At 50.8% G+C, this 21,349-nt stretch overlaps 1 protein-coding gene across 1 annotated transcript in view; it reads right to left on the reverse strand.

Moving 5' to 3' along the window:
• Positions 1–21,349, reverse strand: part of RSF1 (remodeling and spacing factor 1) — a 64,498-nt gene that overhangs the window by 31,043 nt on the left and 12,106 nt on the right. The window contains exons 6-8 of the mRNA XM_015420708.1: positions 17,555–19,215; positions 16,676–16,882; positions 12,381–12,485 (exon numbers count right to left, since the gene is read on the reverse strand). Of these exons, the coding sequence (XP_015276194.1) occupies positions 12,381–12,485; positions 16,676–16,882; positions 17,555–19,215 (1,973 nt within the window). The remainder of the gene's footprint in view (positions 1–12,380; positions 12,486–16,675; positions 16,883–17,554; positions 19,216–21,349) is intronic.

Here is a 21,349-nt window from a genome sequence, read left to right on the forward strand (position 1 = left end):
AACCTGATGGCTCTTCCTAAAACAAAAGCCGTCACAGAAACTCCAATAAAAGTTTAGCAAGTCTTCAAAGAACTAGCCCAAGAAGGGTAGATAGCCACAGAGACAAACTTTGGTAAATAAAATGTTGAGTTTTCAGCAAGTCAAACTTGAGAAGAAATTTTAAAATGGCAAAATGGGAGCTGAAGAAAATTAACGTTAAGTGCTTTAGAAGCACGAATGCAGTCAGAGAGATGCTGGTGGAATATTTACATTTGAATCAGCGGGGAGGGGGAAGCATTACCTGGAGTTGCACGAAATTGCTATTAGACCAAACCCAAAAGCCATAATGGAGTTATGGCCATAATGAAAAACTCTGGCCTGCAGATTTGTAATAAAATGGAAAGGGGGGGGGGGATGTGAAGCATAATTACGTTAAAATGAGACCGTGACAAAGAGATCTCTGGTCAACAGCAATACGCACCGAAGCAAAGGACAAATATGTAACACATTTTTTAAAAGCTTTGGGACCAGGGGATTGTAAGGTAGCCAATTGGTTTTTTTTAAAGGAGCCATTGGGGGGTGGCGGAAAGTGCCATAGATGTCGCCAACTTACGGCAACCCCTCATGGGGTTTTCAAGGCAAGAGACGTTAAGAGGTGGTTTGCGATGCCTGCCTCTGCATAGCGACCCTGGACTTCCTTGGAAGTGTTCTCTCCAAGTCCTAACCAGGGCCAACCCTGCTTAGCTTCTGAGATCTGATGAGACTGGGTCAGCCTGATCCTAATCACAGTCCCATTAGCTTTATTTCTGACTAGGGCAACCTGGAGAAACGCATTATTATGGTTAGAATGGTTAGAATGGCTAAACGCACAGAAGGACAAGCCTTGCCACAGAAGCATCAGCAAGGCCTCTAGCGAAGGGCTATCTCACCTCACTAACCTTTCAAAATTCTTTGAGGGTGTCCACACACATTGCAGTTCGGGATCGATTCCCAAGGACACTGTATACTTGGGGTTTTCAAAAAAGCTTTTTGATAAAGTCCCTAACCACAGGCTCCTAAGGAAATTTAGCAGTCATGGGGTAAGAGGACAAGTCCTCTTAGAGATCAGAAACTGGTTAAAAGGAAGGAAGCAGAAAGTAGGAATAAATAGACAGTTTTCGTAACCGAGGGAAGCAAACAGATGTGACTCTTGAAGGGCTACCCTTGTGACAACAGTGTTTCAGCTACAGGAACGTGCGGGAGCGACTGTGAAGTTCATTAAGTGTGAAGACAATACCATGGGACTTTTATCCAGAATCACAAAATTTCTAAAATAAGATCATGATCACCGCAGCAAAAAATAGCATAGCCATAAAATGGAAAGAAAGAGCCCCCCTCCCCCTACAGTGCATTTTATTTTGAACAAAATCACTGGTAATTTATTAAAAACAGCAGATCCGACTCGACAATTTAATTTACTTGACAAATGGCTCCCTTTTATTGAACTAAAGTTTCAGAATTTCGTAGGAATTAGTAATTTGAGGAAAAAACAGTTACCTTATGCCTCGAGTTGCTTTTCATTGATCATATAACTAGTTTATATTGTTTGAATATAGCTGCCTAATATTTTTGTTATGAGGCTTTGTATTGTTCTATTTATATTGATAATGTTGCTACTAGCGTTGTGCAGGGGGCAAAATCGTCCCCCCCCCCCCCCCCCCCCCAAGACACCGGTATAATAAAGCGGGATTTTTTTGGGATTCCCAAATATACCTGAATACCAATACTGGTATTCTATCGGTACCCAAAAATTGGATTCCCGAAAAATTTCTGTACCATTATATCCTATGGGGCTATTGTAATCAATGGCAAAAATCTTCTAACAAGTATTCGGGGGGGGGGGGAGTTTGAGGTAGAAGCACCAAATTTGTACTGTTGCTGCTGGAGCCTCTCCCCAAAAGATCCTCCCATGTCTGGAAAAGATTGGTCCAATTCTAGGGGCATCCAAACAGGGTGCCCCGAATCCTCCATTGTTTCCTATGGGGAAAAGTCAGGCAGCAGTCTCCCAGAGAAAACTGGGGGGAAAATCCATTCAGTATTCGGCAGCCGAATCAGTTCAGGGGATCTGACTCAGTATGCCAAATACCCGAAAAATGCCAGAAAAGTTTTTTTCGGGGGGTTTTCCCCGGTTCGGCTTTACTGAATGCACACCCCTAGTTGCTGCTTTTCTATGTTTAATAGTCTCTTCCTCCCCCCTGTTATGGGTCCAATGATGAGGGTTTGCTTTTATTCTTGTTAAACTTCTATAATATAGTACTACAATATTATATTGAGGTCCTTCGAAGTTAAATGTACAATGTACAATATGTACAATATGTATTGTTTATTATTCATGTTATGTATTATTCAGTTATTATCAATAAAAAAACTTTTAAAAAAATTCTAAAACAGAGTGTGTGAAGAGCTAAAATACAGCTCTTCCCAGTGGAACAGCGGCTTAAGACTGAACTTCATCAGGTTCCCTTCTCCACCAAAATACCCTAAGCTAGCTGTTGCCACAGGCTAAACACGTTATGAACTGTGAGTGTTGAGTGAGCAGAAAGTGTTCTCCAGTCCTTTGTTTAAATTTGTACTGACATACGAAGCTGCCTTGTACTGACTCAGACCACTGGTCCATCACAGTCAGTACTGTCTACTCAGACTGCAAGCTACTCTCCAGGGTCTCGGGCAAAGGTCTTTCAGATCACTTTCTGCCTGCTCCTTTTAGCTGGAGTTGCCAGGGATTGAACCTGGGACCTTCTGCATGCCAAGCAGAGGCTCTGCCAAAGAGCCACAGCCCCTCCCCTCTGCAGGTGACCCAAAGATGCCAAAGGACAGAAGGCTCAGGTAAGCCAAAGCAAGTACCGTCACCTGCAATGAATAAATAAGGTCTAGAATTCACGGTTCTGAGACGGCAAGAAGTCGAACAGGTACAGAAGGCTTTCTGAAAGGCCGCTGAAGAAGACACTCAGAAGCCCAGGAGGGGGCTGTCCTGGCCCCTCCCCCACCAACTAAAGGCCAGAATAAATTATGTAAAGTTTGCTCCAGTTGCAACAATTATCTAGGTTACGGAATTTTATTGGTGTAGGGTTGAGACTGCCTGGGAGCGAAATCTCAAGTGATCGGTCAGAAGCGGAGATTTCGCTTGAGAAAAAAAGATTCTGGCCCCAGCTTGCGGCAAAGATAGGCTTTCCGGTTCAGGGCATGGGTCCGGCAAAATCTCAGAAGCCAGCAAAGGGGGTAAGTAAGAGCTCAGAGCAGGTGTGTGTGTGTGTGTGGGGGGCTCAGTATTCAGGTTTTTTGTTCCATCCTATGATTCACAGACAGAGAATGAAAAATATCCAGCGAGTGAGAATAAGCAATTCTGTGAACTTAGGCAGATCACGAATAGGGAGGGAAGAAAGGGTTGCCTCAGTGCTTAGTTCTCGTGGCTGATCACCACTTTGGGGTCAGGAAGCAATTGTTCTCCTGGCCAGTTTGGCTGGAGATCCTGGAGTGTTTTTTTGCCCTCTTCTGGGAATGGAACAGGGGTCACGGGGGGGGGGCGGGCAGAGGTATTTGCGAATTCCCTGCGTTGTGCAGGGGGTTGGACCAGATGACCCTGGAGGTCCCTTCCAGCTCTATGATGCTATGACTCTATGTGTTTCTGGATACGGCGTGACCCTTGAGTGGAAGGAGGATCGGCGAGTAGCTTCACTGCTGCTGCGTAGGGAGACAGGATCCTGAGGCCTTTACCACGGCCAAGATATAAGACAGCTTAAGAACATCAAGAGCCCAGCTGGATCAGACCAGTGGTCCCTCTAGTCCACCATCTTGTCTCAAACAGTGGCCAACCAGTTCCTCCAGACGGACAACAACAGGGCACAGAGGCCTACTTAGTGCCTCTGAATGTGGAGGTTCCCCTCAGTCACCATGGTTAGTAGCCCCTGATAGACATCTCCTCCATTGTATGTCCCTTAATAGGTAGTGACGAGCGAACAGACCGGCCCAAAGAGGAGGAAAGGGAATACTGGGAGAGATGAGCCCACAGAGGGTACATCACATTAGAGGTCTTCTCCCCACCTCTGGCTCTGCCTGGCTGTCTTTGGGGAAGATGCCAATTTAAAAAAATAAATAAATTCTTTTTTGGCCATCAACTCACAGCCAACTTATTGTCACCCTGTAAGGCTGAGAGCCAGCGTGGAGTAATGGTTAAGAGTGGACTGCGATCTGGAGGACCGGGTTTGATTCTCCACTCCTTCTCCCCACGAAGCCTGCTGGGTGACCTTGGGCCAGTCACAGTTCTCTCTCAGAGCTCCCTCAGCCCCACCTACCTCACAAGCAACGCTTCCTCTAAGCTGTGGAATCCTGTGAGCAAAAACTCTACTTTGTTAGTTACTGGCATTAAAGCTGTGAGCGAGCCATTTGGCTACTCCGCAAATTACTCCAGAGCCATCCTTCCTGAGCTGAGCCAAAAATGTGTGAGCTGGAGGCTAAAAAATTGTGAGTAGGGATGTGCATTCGGTTCATCTGAAAAAAGTAACTTTTCCCCCACCATACAGAACAATGGAGGGGATGGGGGCAACCTGCTTGGGGGCCCGTAGAATTGGACCCCCTGGTCCAATGTTCTTGAAACTTGGTGAGTATCTTGGGGAGAGGATCCAGCAGCTACCCTGCGAGTTTGGATCCTCTCCCGCAAACCCCCTCCCCTCCAGCCCCCAGAATATACCCTATGTCTTCGCCATTGACTTCAATGGCCCATAAGATATAATGGGGCCGAAATTGACATTGGGCTGGCAAAAAACTCCCTAATCCATTGGTACTGCCGAAATTGACATGCAGGAGTCTTTCTGCCAGCTGAAATTGATTCTGCCCGATCCGAATTGGGCAAATTTCCCCCCCCCCCCCCCCCCAACTGTGAGCCAGCTCACAATAACTCAGCTTAGAGGGAACACTGCTCACAAGGTTCCTGTTGTGGGAAGGGAAGGCGACTGTAAGCCGCTTTGAGACTCTTTACGGTAGAGAAAACGGGGTATAAAAACCTTCTGTTTCTTCTTTTCAAGGCAAGAGACAAGCAGAAGCGGTTTGCCATTGCCTGCCTCTGCGTAGCACCCTTGGAGGTCTCCCATCCAAACACGAGCCAAAGACCGACCCTGCTTAGCTTCCGAGATCTGATGAGACTGGCCAGCCTGGTCAAGGCAGAGGCCATACACGGCTGACTAACAAACTTCGTCCCCTATTCCCTCTGGTGAGTCCCACCCTCTCCAGTCTCTCCCTTTACTTATCACATCAAACAGCAGTAGGTGGGCCGGCTGCACCTTTGGGACAGCAGCAGCGCAGTCTGGATGGGATTTGTGACGGCCTGCAAGGGGAAGCAGTGGCTTGTGGGGACCAGGGCTTCCAGCCACACACGTCACAAAACTTGGATTGCTGTCTTGCATTTTATTTATCTATATACACAAGAAGATCAGGAGAGCCCTGCTGGATCAGACCAGTGAGGGCCCATCTAGTCCAGCCTCCTGTCTCACACAGGGGCCAGCCAGTTCCTCTGGAGGGCCAACAACAGGGCAGAGAGGCCGAGGCCTTCCCCCGATAGGAACCTCAGGAGAGCCCTGCTGGATCAGACCAGTGAGGGTCCATCTAGTCCAGCATCCTGTCTCACACAGGGGCCAGCCAGTTCCTCTGGAGGGCCAACAACAGGGCAGAGAGGCCGAGGCCTTCCCCCGATAGGAACCTCAGAACAGCCCTGCTGGATCAGGCCAGGGAGGGTCCATCTAGTCCAGCATCCCGTCTCACACAGGGGCCAGCCAGTTCCTCTGGAGGGCCAACAATAGGGCAGAGAGGCCGAGGCCTTCCCCCGATAGGAACCTCAGAACAGCCCTGCTGGATCAGGCCAAGGAGGGTCCATCTAGTCCAGCATCCCATCTCACACAGGGGCCAGCCAGTTCCTCTGGAGGGCCAACAATAGGGCAGAGAGGCCGAGGCCTTCCCCTGATAAGGACACCAGAAGAGCCCTGCTGGATCAGACCAGTGAGGGTCCATCTAGTTCAGCATCCTGCCTCACACAGGGGCCAGCCAGTTCCTCTGGAGGGCCAACAACAGGGCAGAGAGACCGAGGCCTTCCCCTGAGAAGAACCTAAGAAGAGCCCTGCTGGATCAGACCAGTGAGTGCCCATCTAGTCCAGCCTCCTGTCTCACACAGGGGCCAACCAGCTGCCCTGCATGGCCCATTGTCAGGGCATTGATTCCAAGGCCTTCCCCTTGGTGTTACTTCCTGGCACTGGCACTCAGAGGATTCTGTGATGGGAGGATTTATTTATCTCTAAAGCTTGGAGCAGGACGAAGGGCAGGACTGCACAAAACAACTATGGCTGCTCCCATATTGGGACAGCTCCCCACTGCGCTTGTTATTTACAGTGGCAATGGAGGGTTCCCGTGTGGGTTTCTCTGCAGTCTCACTTCCTCCCCTCCGTTACCCCACCACTGCCCCCCCAAAGTGTTCTTTGCTGTCTTTAAAAAATCAGTAGAGGGTATCTTGCTAGTAGTCTGATACCCAAATTTCGTTGGATCTTGGAAGCCAAGCAGGGTGAGCCCGGGGTGGTGGTGGAGGAGGAGGAGATTGGATTTATACCCCGCCCTTCACTACCCAAAGGAGTCTCAGTGCGGCTTCCAAACTCCTTCCCCTTCCCCTCCCCACAACAGACACCCTGTGATGTAAAAGAAGACGAAGAAGAAGAGATTGGATTTATACCCCACCCTTCACTACCCAAAGGGGTCTCAGAGTGGCTTACAAACTTCTTTCCCTTCCCCTCCCCACAACAGACACCCAGTGAGGTAAAAGAAGAAGAAGAAGAAGAGATTGGATTTATACCTCGCCCTTCACTACCCAAGGGAGTCTCAGAGCGGCCTACAAACTTCTTTCCCTTCCCCTCCCCACAACAGACACCCAGTGAGGTAAAAGAAGAAGAAGAAGAAGAGATTGGATTTATACCTCGCCCTTCACTACCCAAGGGAGTCTCAGAGCGGCCTACAAACTCCTTTCCCTTCCCCTCCCCACAACAGACCCCATGTGAGGTAGGTGAGGCTGAGAGAGCTCTTTCAAGGACTGCTTTTGAGAGAACACCTCTGAGAGAACTTGTGACTGACTTGACTTGAAGGGGAGACCACCAAGGAAGTCTAGGGTCGCTCAACAGAGGGAGGCAATGGCAAACCACCTCTGAATGTCTCTTGCCTTGAAAACCCCACGGTTCCCAGGGTTGCCATGAGTCGGTTGTGACTTGACGGAGCACAATTATTATTTAATCAGGTATACGACTACATTTATATGCCTACCACTGCTGCAGTAAAGGGGGAGGGAGGCAGCAAACACCCTGCTGGTGCTGGCAGGGGGGTGGATACAAGAGGATACAGAGAGAAAATGGTGTTGGGTGAGGAAGCCCAAAACTTTGCTCCACAATTCCACCGTAGCCCATATTTCTGTTTCCTTCAAACATGAGCTTTCACATTTTTGTGAAGTCCCTAGCCCTTATGGCAAAGGAGGAGGAGGAGGAGGAGGAGGAAGGGGAGAGGAGGTGGAAGAGGAGGAGTAAATTGGATTTATACTACCCTTTACTACCTGAAGGAGTCTCAGAGCGGCTTATAATCTCCTTTCCCTTCCCCTTCCCATAACAGGCACCCTGTGAGGTACGTGGGGCTGAGAGAGCTCTTTCAAGAACTGCTCTTGAGAGAACAGCTCTGAGAGAACGTGTGACCGACCCAAGGTCACACCAGCGGCTGCATGTGGAGGAGTGGGGAATCAAACCCGGTTCTCCCAGATCAAGAGTCACCACACCTCCACATGCAGCCGCTGGTGTGACCCTCTACACTGGCCAGTCCCTTCGAGAAAGAATTAAGGGACATAAGTTTGGCTATTTGGTTGGTGTACCGACCACCTAACGCGCTGGCCAATAGTCTGGCATCCCTGTTGGAGGCCGTATCAGGCTGGGCGCTGGAGCACCCTAGGCTCATCATCTTGGGTGACTTCAACGTCCATGCTGAGGATGCGACCTCCAGCTGGGCTGTGGATCTAGTGTCGTCCATGGCGGAACTGGGACTCTCTCAGCTCATAAGAACATAAGAGATGCCAATGTTGGATCAGGCCAATGGCCTATCCAGCGCAACACTCTGTATCACACAGTGGCCAGAAATACCAGTGCCATCAGGAGGTCCACCAGTGGGGCCAGGACACTAGAAGCCCCTCCCACTGTTGACCCCCCCCCCCACGCACCAAGATGACAGAGCATCACTTGCCCCAGAGTCCCTATCTTGGCTCCCACGCATCGAGCCGGTCACATGCTCGATTTGATCTTTGCGGCAGGAGTGACGGTGGACCGGATCACTGCCCTAGCAGTGCCATGGTCGGACCCCCATGCCCTGAGGGCCCGTCTGAATGTTCCACCCCGACCCTGTTTAGGCGGCGAGCTGATTTTGGCTCGCTCGCGGAGTCAAATGGACCCGAAGCAGCTCCAGATGGCTCTGCGGGATCCGAGGCCCCCTGGTGGTTCATTAGATGAGCTGGTGGAGGATCGGAACGGCCGACTCTCCTCAGCCATCGACGAGGTCACTCCCAGGCGCCCTCTCCACACTCGTGATAGGCGAGCACCCTGGTATACCCAGGAGTTGCAGCTGCTGATGCGAGAACTGAGACGGCTAGAGAGACGGTGGTGCCGTGCTCGCGATGAAGTGTCAAAAACATCCTATACGACGTTTATGAGATTCTATGAGATGGCAGTCAAGGCCGCAAAGAGAGATTTCTAGGCGACCTCGATTGCATCTGCTAGCTCACGCCCGGCCCAATTATTTAGTGTAATTCGGTCCTTGAGAGCTCTGCCTCAGGGCAGGCAAAATGCGAGGGAATTGGACTTAGGCTGTGAGGCATTTGCGAGCTATGTCGCAGATAAAGTCTTGGCTCTCCGCCGCAACCTCCCCGCCACAATTGAAAAAGTTAGGGAACTTGAGGCCCCTTGCAAGTCTTTGGAGAAAAAGTTAGGGAACTTGAGGCCCCTTGCAAGTCTTTGATGCCGGGTTTAGTATGTTTTGACCCACTCAGCCTGGAGGAAGCTGACAGGTTGCTCATATCGGTGCGCCCAACCACATGCGACCTTGATCCGTGTCCCTCCTGGCTTATTAAAGCAGGCCACGAGGGGTTTCGAGGTGCACTGCAGGAGATTGTCAATAGGTCCCTCGTTGAGGGATGGTTCCCTGGAGCTCTCAAGGAAGCGATGGTCCGGCCTCTCTTGAAAAAACCATCTTTGGACCCGGCCGAATTGGCCAAATATCGGCCGGTTTCCAATTTTCCCTATTTAGGCAAACTTATCGAGAGGGCGGTGGCGTCACAGCTACAGGGCTACCTGGATGAGGCTTCCGTCCTCGATCCCTTCCAGTCCGGCTTTCGCCCAGGCCATGGGACGGAGACGGTGCTGGTCGCTCTGACTAACGATCTCCGTAGGCATCTGGATCGAGGTGGCGTGGCGGCACTGGTGTTGTTAGATCTGTCGGCTGTGTTTGATACGGTCGACCACCAGTTGCTGGCCTGCCGCCTCGCCAACGTGGGGATTTGGGGGCTTGCTCTTCAATGGTTCGCCTCTTTTCTCCAAGGTCGGGGACAGAGGGTGGCGACTGGGAGCCAGCGGTCCCTAAGGCACCCCCTTGAGTGTAGGGTGCCCCAGGGAGCTGTGTTGTCCCCTATGTTGTTCAACATCTATAGGCGCCCCCTTGCCCAGATTGCCCGGAGGTGTGGGCTTAGGTGTCATCAATACGCTGATGACACCCAGCTCTATCTGATGTTGGGCGGCCAGTCAGACTCCGGTCCCGATGACCTCTATTGGGCGTTACAAGTCGTGGCTGGTTGGCTCAGACTGAGTTGGTTGAAATTAAACCCAGCAAAGACGGAGGTCCTGGGCCCGAGTTGGATCGGTCCGGGGCTGAGGCTGGGGCTCCATCTCCCGGCCTTCGACGGGGTGCCTTTGGTGCCTGCGTGGGAGGTTAGGAGTTTGGGCGTGCTCCTGGACTCTTCGTTAACGATGGAGGCCCAGGTGGCAGCCACTGCCAAGTCGACCTTTTACCACCTGCGGCTGGCTCGGCAGTTGGTCCCCTACCTTGACCGTGAGGACCTGGCCACTGTGATCCATGCGACGGTCACCTCGAGGTTAGACTACTGTAACGCTCTCTACTTGGGGCTGCCTTTGTCGCAAATCCAGAGGCTGCAGCTAGTGCAGAATGCTGCAGCCAGGCTGTTGATGGGCCTCTCTAGGCGAGACCACATCTGGCCTGTGCTGCAAGAGCTGTACTGGCTGCCGATAGCATACCAGATTCGCCTCAAAGTGCTGGTTCTTACCTTTAAAGCCCTGAATGGCCGGGGTCCGGCTTACCTAAGGGACCGCCTCTCCCCATATGTTCCCTCAAGAGCACTACGATCGGGGAGTCTCCACCTCCTGGAAGTTCCAGGCCCCCGAGACGTTAAGTTTGCCCCTACTAGGGCCAGGGTGTTTTCGGTGGCGGCTCCTACCTGGTGGAATGAGCTCCCAGGGGAGATCCGGGCCCTGCGGGCCCTTGTGCAGTTTCGCAGAGCCTGCAAGACGGAGCTCTTCCGCCAGGCTTTTGAGTAGGAGCCGCCGCCACTATTCCACCACAATGGTACTGTTCCACCATTTACCCCTACTATGGGGGGTATGCGTCGCCTGGCGGAAGCGGGTAGAACATCATGGCTGGAGTCCTCGCTACTTAATAAAGCTGTCCGTCGAATTGGGATTACAGCCCATCTTGGGGGATCTATATATAGTATAACATCAGAGCACCTTAAACATTGTCTATGGGATCTTATTGTGGATGTTTAACGCTGTTTTATTGTATTTTACCTATTTAACCTGGCACTAGCCATATGTTAGCCGCCCTGAGCCGTTTGGAAGGGCGGGATATAAATCCAAAATAAATAAAAATAAATAAATAAGTCCAGCATCAGGAACCACAACATTCAAATGTCACTGGGGGAACATTTTAACCTTCCAGGACCATTCTGCTGCTGACTTAAAAGTAGCCGTTCTCTTACAAAGGAATTTCAAAGGGGGATTAGAAAGAGAGACTGCTGAAGCCGGAGTGTTGGGGGCTATGGGGTCAACAAGGAACATACCTCCACCTCTGGCTAAAATGTCCAGTTTTGGAGGAATTCTGGAAAGATGTGATAACACAGATTAAACTAATAACAGGAGTTGAGTTGCAACTTACATTGGAACATATTATTTTGAACCACTGGGTTATGGCAGTTGGATCAAACAGTACTAATAAAACAATAGCTATTTTACTTGCCGCGGCTAAAAATACGATTGCAGCAAAATGGAAAAATACTCAAGGCCCGAATAGACAAAATTGGCATTCCAAACTATGGAATATGTATACAGTGGCGGAAATTACAGAAAATATTAATAATGCCTGTACATTTGCTTCCAAATCTGATTTTATCCCGGTTTGCTTCCCTATTCTAGAGTATTTGTCTCAAGAAGAGGAAATACCGAATGTAATTGATACCTTACATCTTTGGTAACTTGTTCTGTTTTTTAGTCTTCCTGGTATCTATAACCTGCAAATATTGTAGTTGTTCTACCTGCTATGTGTTATGTGTTATATGTTGTTTTTCTGAAAACTTAATAAACTGTTTATAAAAAAAGAGAGACTGCTGAATTGCAACTGATCGTGAAGCAACAATTCGATGCATTCACCTGGACTGAATCGAGACCTAGGTTTCCTGTCTCATGACCAATGCCGATTTCTCCACCCCTATTACCCCTCTGCATATCTCACCTAAATCCGATCACGCCTGCTACTGTCATTCACCTGCTATTGTCATTTGCCCGCTAATGTCGTTTGGCATCTGAAATCACTCCACTTTTCCAAAAAATAGGACAGGTGGACTCCCATTCTAGCTGCATCTGAAGACATGAGCAGTGACTCACGAAAGGTCACACCCTGCCGCCTATTTTGTTAGTCTCTAAAATGCTACTGGACTCTGGCTCTTTTCTACGGCTAAGTCAGCACAGGCCTTAAGAGTTCATTCATTCATTTTTGTTTTACTTCATTTATACCTTGTTTTTCTCTCCAGCGGGGACGCAGAGCAGCTTACGTCACTCTCCTCCTTCTCTGCTTTACCCTCACAACACCCCTGTGAGGTAGCCTAGGCTGAGAGCACGAGACTGGCCCAAGGTCACCCAGCGAGCTTCCACGGTACGAGCGGGGATTCGAACCTGGGTCTCCCGGATCCCAGTCCGACCCTCTACCCATGACCCTATAGCACAACGGAGTTTGAATGTCAGGTGGGGGGGAAGGGGGAAAGAAAGGGAAGGGTTTCTTTAAAAAGTAAAGAAGCAGCCTACGTGTTGGCAAGGAGGGCAGAACCACTCTCCGTCAGGAATCACCATCAGCGGAGGCCGGAGACACGCCGTGTGGTAGCCGCTGTCGCAGGAGTCGCACAAGAGAATCTGTTGGAACAGGGCAAGAGATTAGCATCGCCGTACCCCTGACACGGATCACAAGTTGTCAAACATTCCTATCAAAATCCTGAAATCTTACTGACAGAATGCAGACGTGCAGAGCGGACGGAACACTGGGGCCCCACAAGCGCACGCTTGTGAATCGACCTGACTACCTGGAATTTCTTTTATTTTTAATATTTACATACCAACCACTGCAGGGCTCTTTTTGTAGAAAAAGCCCAGCAGGAACTCATTAGTATAATAGGCCACACCCAACAGCAGGGACTCATTAGCATATTGGGCCACACCCCTGCCAGCACAGCTCATTAGCACACTAGGCCGCACCCCCATGTTACCAGAACTGTGGTCATCCAGCCACACCCACCTTTTGCTTCTTATTCTGTTTACCTTGTTTGTTGTCAAAACCCAGGGCCTTTTTTTGTAGCAGGGACTCCTTTGCATGTTAGGCCACACACCCCTACTGTAGCCAATCCTAATGAGTTCCTGCTGTTGGGTGTGGCCTATTATGCTAATGAGTTCCTGCTGGGCGTGGCCAACTCGGGATCCAGCCGGAACTCTGTTCCTGTGCGTTCCTGCCCAAAAATAGCCCTGCCAACCAGTCTCCCGGCACAGTCGGGACTCAGTGGCCGGTGACGACACTCGACACAACAGAAAAACAAAGCATCCGTCAAAACCGTTCCGTTTGGGTGAGCAAGCAAAGACGGAGAAACTGCTTTGTGTCTCTTCTTGGGACACGTGTGGAAATAGGGTCCTGGGCCTTTGGCCTGATCCCACACGGTGCACTGGACCCCAGAAACACAGAGCCGGAAGGGACCTCAACGGTCATCTGGTCCAACCCCCTGTACGATGCATGAAATTCTCAACTACCTCGTTCCCCCCCCCCCCAGTGCCCCATTGTACGAGGTGATTGTGACTTAATACTTTGTGGGCTGTGGAACTGCGCTCTTTTCCCTCACAGAGTTAAGCTGACAGGACAGAGTTAAGCAGAGAGGAAGATCCCTCACTTGGGGACAGAGCGAGTACAGGCACAGGCCTGGCATAAAAAGCTGCGGGCCCGGAAGCGTAACGAGTAAGAGAAACAGGTAGCCGCGTTAAGAGTTGTTTGATTTTCCTTTGGACGCTGTTATATATTTTAAGCACCTTGTCTTGTTCTCCTTGCCCCATTACTGTATCAATAAACCGTGGGTTTAATGTCCTCTGCCTGGTCGTCATGCCTAGATTTTCTCGGCTTTAAAGCGGCATTTTTGGTTGGGCTTGGGAGGGTACTCTGGGCCTTCCCAAGGGACCCGAAGTCCAGAGTGGTGGCAGAGGAAGGCGGCAACCCACGGGGGGTCACGGTTCACAATGTTCCCTCTAAGCTGTGGAGTCTTGTGAGCAATTATTTTGCTTTGTGAGCTCCTGGCATTAAAGCTGTGAGCGAGCGATTTGGCCGCTGCCTCAATGAGTTTGCTCTGGAGCCCGTCCTTCCTGAGCTGAGACAAAAGTGTGTGAGCCGGAGGCTAAAAAACTGTGAGCTAGCTCACACTCACTCAGCTTAGAGGGAACACTGGTCATGACCCTGCTCTATGCCCAGAGGATGACAAAAAAAAAAAAACCTTTGGGGATCCTTGAGCCAATGTGACCTGGAGGAGAATTCCTTCCAGACCCCAAAGTGGCAATCGGCATTACCCTGGGCATGTTAACAAAGGGCCACGGGGGCCGAGCACCGGCTCGTCCCTTCTAGGCCCCCCCCCCCGATCTGCCTAAATTCATTGTGTGTCCTTAGCAGTGTTCCCTCTAAGCTGTTGGGTCTTGTGAGCAAAAATCCTACTCTGTGAGCTACTGGCATTAGAGTTGTGAGCGAGCGATTTGGCCGCTGCCTCAATGAGTTTGCTCTGGAGCCCGTCCTTCCTGAGCTGAGACAAAAGTGTGTGAGCCGGAGGCTAAAAAAACTGCGAGCTGGCTCACAGTAACGCAGCTTAGAGAGAACACTGGTCCTTGGGCAGTACGACAGCTGGATTCGAGTCCGGTCGCCCATTAGAGATCAACAAGATTTTCAGGCGATAAGCTTCCGAGAGTCAAGGCTCCCTTCGCCAGAGACCTCCTTGCAGGGAGAGGGGTGTTTCTGAACGTTCTGCAGGATACCCTTGTATCAGATGAAGGGAGCTTGGACTCTCGGAAGCACATGCCTCAAAAAGTCTTATTGGTCCCTAAGGTGCTACGGGACTGGGCCCAGTGACTTTTTTTTTTGTCTTGCAAACCCTTTTCAGGAGTCACGGACACCCGCTGTGGAAAGGGAGAACCAGGGGGAGATCTGCCAACGCCTCTGGAGATGTCCACAGGGGAACACGCGTACCCGGTTTGTTCTGAACAGGACCATCGGTTCATCAGGATCGGTACTGTCTGCCCAAAGTGGCAGCAATTCTCCAGGGTCTCAGGCAGAGAGGTCTTTCACATCACCTGCTGCCTGGTCCTCTGTAACTGGAGATGCTGGGGAAGGAACCTGGGACTTTCTGCACAGCAAGCAGATTCTCTACCTCCCCAGTCCAAGGTTCCCTCTAAGCTGCGGAGTCCTGTGAGCAAAAATCCTACTTTGTGAGCGACCAGCATTAAAGTGGTGAGCCAGCGATTTGGCTGCTGCAGAAATTAGTTTGCTCTGGAGCCATCCTTCCTGAGCTAAGGCAAAAAACTGTGAGCAGGAGGCTGAAAAACTGTGAGCCAGCTCACCCTAACTCAGCTTAGAGGGAACACTGCTCCCCACAGCTCTCCAGGGTCTCAGGCAGAGGTCTTTCACATCACCTGCTGCCTGGTTCTTTTTAACTGGAGATGCTGAGGACTGAACCTGGGACCTTCTGCATGCCGAGCAGAGGCTCTGCCACTGAGCCAGGGCCCATCCCCGAAGAATGGTGAGAAACGTTTTCCACAAGGAATAGCGGTGCTGAGGATCACTGGCGTTATGCCGAACAAACCACGGTTTGCGTTAACTGACTTGAGGACGCAACCCACTTCCAAATGTACATACAAACAGGCAGGGCTTTTTTGTAGAAAAAGCCCAGCAGGAACTCATTAGCACAATAGGCCACACCCAACAGCAGAAACTCATTAGCATATTAGGCCACACCCCTGGCAGCACTGCTCATTGGCATATTAGGCCACACACCCCCATGTTACCAGAAGTGTGGTCATCCAGCCACACCCACCTTTTGCTTCTTATTCTGTTTACTTTGTTGTCCAAACCCAGGGCTTTTTTTGTAGCAGGGACTCCTTTGCATGTTAGGCCACACACCCCTAATGTAGCCAATCCTAATGAGTTCCTGCTGTTGGGTGTGGCCTGTTATGCTAATGAGTTCCTGCTGGGCGTGGCCAACTCAGGAGCCAGCCGGAACTCCGTTCCTGCCCAAAAATAGCCCTGCAAACAGGAAGCCAGGCTTCAGAGCGGCTTGCCTGCTTCCCCACCACCACTACCACTGTCGCAGCAAGTTATAATTTCTTGCTGGTCCCCAGAGCAGGACAGCCTACAGAGACGGCCGTCAACACTGCTTGTCAAATTCAGCCATGGCACCGAGCCATGGTTAGCACAGACCACGGTTTGTCCACTCAATTCCAATCACAGCTTGAGCTCTAGTTTGCCCATCGAACTGGAAGCCACGGCTGGCTAAGCCAGATGGTATGCCAAACCACAGCTGATTTTCATTTAACCGAGGTTTATCCCTGAATCGAGCCAATACCTTTTGTAAAAGAGTGGATTTTGAAGTGGTGCTTGCAGAAGCAAACCTTATCTTTTTTTAAAAAAAAATCTGCGCCATTTATATTCGTCTTTCTCCCCAACGGGGAGTGAAATTGCCCGACCGTTCTCCTTTCCGCCACTTTATCCTCACAACATCCCTGCAAGGTATGCTCGGCCGAGTGTGCAGATGGGCCTAAAGTCCCCCAGAGAGCTTCCATGGCAGTGGGAGGATTCAAACTCGGGTCTTCCGGGTTTTTGTCTGACACTTCAACCACTATGCCACGCTGTCTCTCTCTTTTTGACCTCCACTCTCCTGATGCAGCCCTCTGTGCCGGGGAGGGGGGGGGGAGTCAGTGGGCCCCTTGAGCGAGCACGGGAGATTATCACAAAACAAAACTGCACCAAACGTCGTTAGGATCCGAGTCGTGGGCTTTCCCCGGTTTCGCCATTCCCAAAGCCAACAACCTACCAGCTCCGGGTGATTCGGGAGGCCACACTTCTTACATGGCTCGTCGTCCTCAGCCGGCGCTGGCTCTTCCTCCTCCTCCTCCCCCTCCCTCTCCTCCTCCTCGGAGTTTTCTTCACTCTCCGACTCCTCACTTTCATCACCGCTCGAGTATCTCCACCTGCCCCGAGTTCTAGTCCCGGCCCACCGGACTTTACTTTGCTGTACAGCCTAGAAGTCCAGTGACAAGAAATAAACCTAATTGGCTCATCGCTTTGAAAAAGAGAAAAAGTAAAACCAGAAATGATTTATTTCTTAAAAAAAAAAAATCGATACTGTGAATCGTGCTTCCCGGGTCAGAGAATTTACGGTAAGCAGTAAGCGGATGCATATTTAAATACCGTTTCCCCCCCACACATGGCTCAAACTACCAGCAGAGTTATTTAAAACAGGGGTCCCCAACACGGCGCCCGTGGGCACCACAGTGCCTGCTAACTCGTTTCCTTGCGCCCACCGAGTGCTTTTAGAAAGTGGGTGGGCCTTTTGCCCAGCAAGGCTTTCTGATTGGTCACCAGAGATTTTACTGTTGCGCAGATTTTTAAAGCTACTGTTTTCGCAGCAGCTGCCACCACAGCATAAAGGATTCTTTACGGTGTGTGACTGAAGGCAAGCTACGGCAGCCGTTTTCTGGCTTGCTCCACCTCCTGCAGCTCCACCTTTGTGGCTCCGCCCACCCTGTTGTGTCACAATTCCCAAGGTGCCCACAGGCTCAGAGAGGCTGAAGTCCCCTGATTTAAAACTACCCCTAATTGCATAGGTCCGCATAGCTGATGGAGGGTGGAAGAAAATGAAGGCTCTTAGCTACCACCGCAAGACAGAAGGACACCCGAACGTCCGTTTTACCTTGCCGGCCTTCGAGTTCACCTCCTTCTCTTGCTTTTTCGAGCCTTCTTTCTTGTCCTGCTTTTGAGCCAGGGCCGGTTTCTCCTCCTCTTCCTCGCTCCGTTTTTTCTCGGGCTTCTGGTCGCGGGTCTCCACGATCTTGGGAGTCGGCTTGGATATCCGGGGAGATCTCCTCAGGATGCGGCCGATGCTGACCACCTCCTCTTTCCCCGCCTCCTCGGTCTTTGAGGGGGGAGGATCCGTTTTCTTCCGGCTGGAGATCCGGATGGTTAGCTTGATGCCCTCTTTCTGCCGCTCGGAGGTGATTTCCCTGTTGTCCGTCAGAGAGCTGTCTCCTTCGGAGATCAGCTTGTATTTACACTTGCTCTTCACGGGCTCTTTTTTAGCCTCTGAAGGCTCCTCGACAGAACTTTGGGAGTTGTCCGATTTAGGCACCTCTCTCGCCGCCGCCTCGGACCCCTTCTGGGGCTTACAATCTTGCTCCTCGTGTATGGTTTTTGTCTCGGGGCGTTGAGGATCCGAGTCCTCTTTTCCGGCAACGGGCTTCTCAGAGGGGAGGGCCGGAGCAGGCGGTGGAGTCGCGTCTGCTCTCGTTAAGTCGGGTTTCTCCCTGGGCTGATCTTTGCTTTTTAAGTCCTCCTCGTCTGATGGGCCAACCAGCCCCTTTGGGGGAAACGTCTTCGCGGATTTCTCGAGGCGCTCCTCGGGGGGTGGCAGTCTGTCTTTTGCTTTGATGGGCTCTTCGGCTTTCTTGAGAGACCTGTCGACATTTGAAGGTGTTTTGGCAATCGCCTGTGACGTTAAGCCTTCCTTCCCCGGGAGACTGGCTTCCTCCTTTGAAGGCACTTTCTGAGACACTCCGGCTATCCTCCCGTCGACCTCCTTCCCCATACGCAAAATACTTCTCTCCGCATCGCTCGTTCTTACGATGGTGCTAACGTGTTCTGGGACTTTCTCCCCGCTCACCCCGTTCTTCTCCTTCGGCAAGCTAGCGGAGTCGTCCTTGACGTCGGGGGAATGATCTAACTTGTTGTTTGGCATGATCTTCTCGCTGCTGACCTCCCCGTTCACGAGGAACTTCCCGTCGGTGATTGTCGGGACTCTCTTGAAAGCCTCCTCCTCTTGCTTCCCTTCCTCCTTCAAGACATCCTTGGTCGGGGTGATGCATTTCCGCAAGGGCCCTTTCAGCGGGCTGTCGTAATCGTCAGTCAGCTTGATCTCCCGTTTCTTCAGCGGGATCTTGGCCTGCTGGTCGTTTTTCAGCTTCTCGCTCTCTTCCGTGGTTCTCTCTGCAGCTTCCTGGGGAGTTTTGACACTGACACAGAAGGCGAGTCTCTCGGGCTCATGAGCGGGTTTCTCCGCATTGCTGTTCACGTCTTTCAAGTCTTTTGGCTCAAGCTTATTTTCCTTCACCTCCACTTTGACGGGCTTCACGTTTTCTTTAAAAGAGTCGCTTTCTTCTTTGGTAATCTGCGTCTCCCCACTGTTCTCCGAGGGCTTCTCAAGCTTCACTATAACTGGCAGCTTTATGATCTCTTTCTCCTCCACCTTCTCTTTTTTTATTGCGTTCTCCCCTTCGGAAGCTGCGGGAGGCAGACGCTGCTCCAATTCCTTTGGCAGTTCTTCTTTTATCTCTTCCTTTTCTTTTATTGCATTGCTTTCTGTTTTCAAAAAACAAAGAACAGCAGGGTTATGACAATTGTAAGTCAAAAGCTTTTTCTATTTTCCCAAGGCCACATAACTTTTGATTGCACCCGAGGTTTGTCAGCCTAATGCTAAATGCTGTCTGGACTTAATGACTCAGATACTTTTAACGATGTGAACTTTTTGGTAAAACAAAACTATAGCGCGTATCTATATGATAAACATATGTTTGTTTTACACCATTTTAACCATCGTGGTTTGGCCCAAAGGAATCATGGGAATTACAGCTTGTTGCAATGCTGGAACATCTGTACTGTACATCAGGGGGGTCAAACATGAGGCCCAGGGGCCAGATCAGGCCCTTGGAGGGCTGCAATCTGGCCTGCAAGGCCCTGGCTGTTTCCTGCTTCCTTTTCCAGTTCTGCTGCTGAAATAACTCAGAGCAAGAGGTGTCAGTTATCAGAGACTGTTAAACAGACAAAATATGGCAAGTGCTAGTGTTTTAAGCATGTTTTATTTAAAGTTTTAAAATATCTTTAATTGTGCTTGTGTCCTTTATAAAGTTTATGTCTCTGCTACCTGGCATTACGTTTTATGACACACGTGGCCCGGCCCAACAAGGTCTCATTTATGTCAGATCCGGCCCTCGTAACAAATGGGTTCGACACCCCTGCTGTACGTCTTTGCTTACCTCCCCCTTCAAGAACAGAGCGTTGCACTTACCTGTAACTGTTGTTCATCAAGGACTTCAGTGTAGACATACATTGGGACTGTGCTCGTGCAGGACGGCTGCAGGACATTTTCTTTCTAGTTCAAAAACTCCAAAAAAGGAGTTCGGAGCCAACGCGCACGTGGGATTTCTGCCCAATGCGTCATGTGCTCCATCGGCAGGCGCACCCTTCCCTCAGTTCCCGCTAAGCCGCCGCAAGCCCCCTTCCATGGCACAGTAGGCCCTGTGAGTGCTCACAGCGGGATAGGTGGGCGGGAACGTGTGTCAGCACAGAGGACGTCGATGAGCAACAGTTACAGGTAAGTGCAACTCTGTTTTCATCTTCCGTCTTCTCGTGCAGCCCTACATTGGGACCATTAGCAAGCTACTCACCAGAGGGGGCGAGATGAGTCTCTCAATGGAACAGAGCCTGTATAACAGCCTTGCCCACATCTGCTTTTTGCCTCGCCTGAAGGTCTAAAGAGCAGCGCTACACAAATGTGTCCTCTGTCAACCAGGTTGCTGCCTTGCAGATGTCCAACAGGGGAACTTGTCGACGAAACACTGCAGACGACCCCTGTGCTCGGGTGGAGTGTGCTTCCACATCGAGCGGGCACGGCTTTCCGGATGCCATGAGGCAGGAATGGATGGTGGCGACTACCCATCTGGACACGGACTGGGCTGAAGCAACTTTGCCCTTCTTAAAAGGTAAAGGTTCCCTTGCTCGAAAGCCAGTCAAATCCAGCTCTAGGGTTGCGGTGCTCATCTCCGTTTCAAAGCCGAAGAGCCAGCGCTGTCCGAAGACGTTTCCGTGGTCATGTGGCCGGCATGACTAAACACCAAGGCGCACAGAACGCTGTTACCTTCCCACTGAAGTGGTACCTATTTATCTACTTGCAATTTCTTGCTTTCGAATTGCTAGATTGCCCTTCTTGGGGCCCCAATAACAAATAAATAGTGCTTAGATTTTAGGGAATGGTTTGGTGTAGTGGTTAAGTGCATGGACTCTAATCTGGGAGAACCGGGTTTGACTCCCCCACTCCTCCACATGCAGCTGCTGATGTGACCTTGGGTCAGTCATAAGTTCTTTCACAGCCGTTCTCTCAAGGACAGCTCTCGGGAGAGCTCTCTCAGCCCCACCTGCCTCACAGGGTGTCTGTTGTGGGGAGGGGAAGGGAAAGGTTTGTGAGCCGCTCTGAGACTCCCTTGGGTAGTGAAGGGCGGGGTATAAATCCAAACTCTTCTTCTTTTACCTCACAGGGTGTCTGTTGTGGGGAGGGGAAGGAGTTTGTAAACCGCTCTGAGACTCCCAAGTGAAGGGTGGGGTATAAATCCAATCTCTTCTTCTTCTACATACTAAAGGAGGGCCCTGCTCACATCAAGGGTATGTAGGGCCTTTTCTGCTTCCAAGTTCAGAGCGCGGGGGGGGGGGGGGGAGCCCG

This window comes from Gekko japonicus, unplaced genomic scaffold (assembly GCF_001447785.1).
Source record: "Gekko japonicus isolate JY-2015 unplaced genomic scaffold, Gekko_japonicus_V1.1 scaffold1409, whole genome shotgun sequence".
In the NCBI taxonomy this organism is placed as follows: domain Eukaryota; kingdom Metazoa; phylum Chordata; class Lepidosauria; order Squamata; family Gekkonidae; genus Gekko; species Gekko japonicus.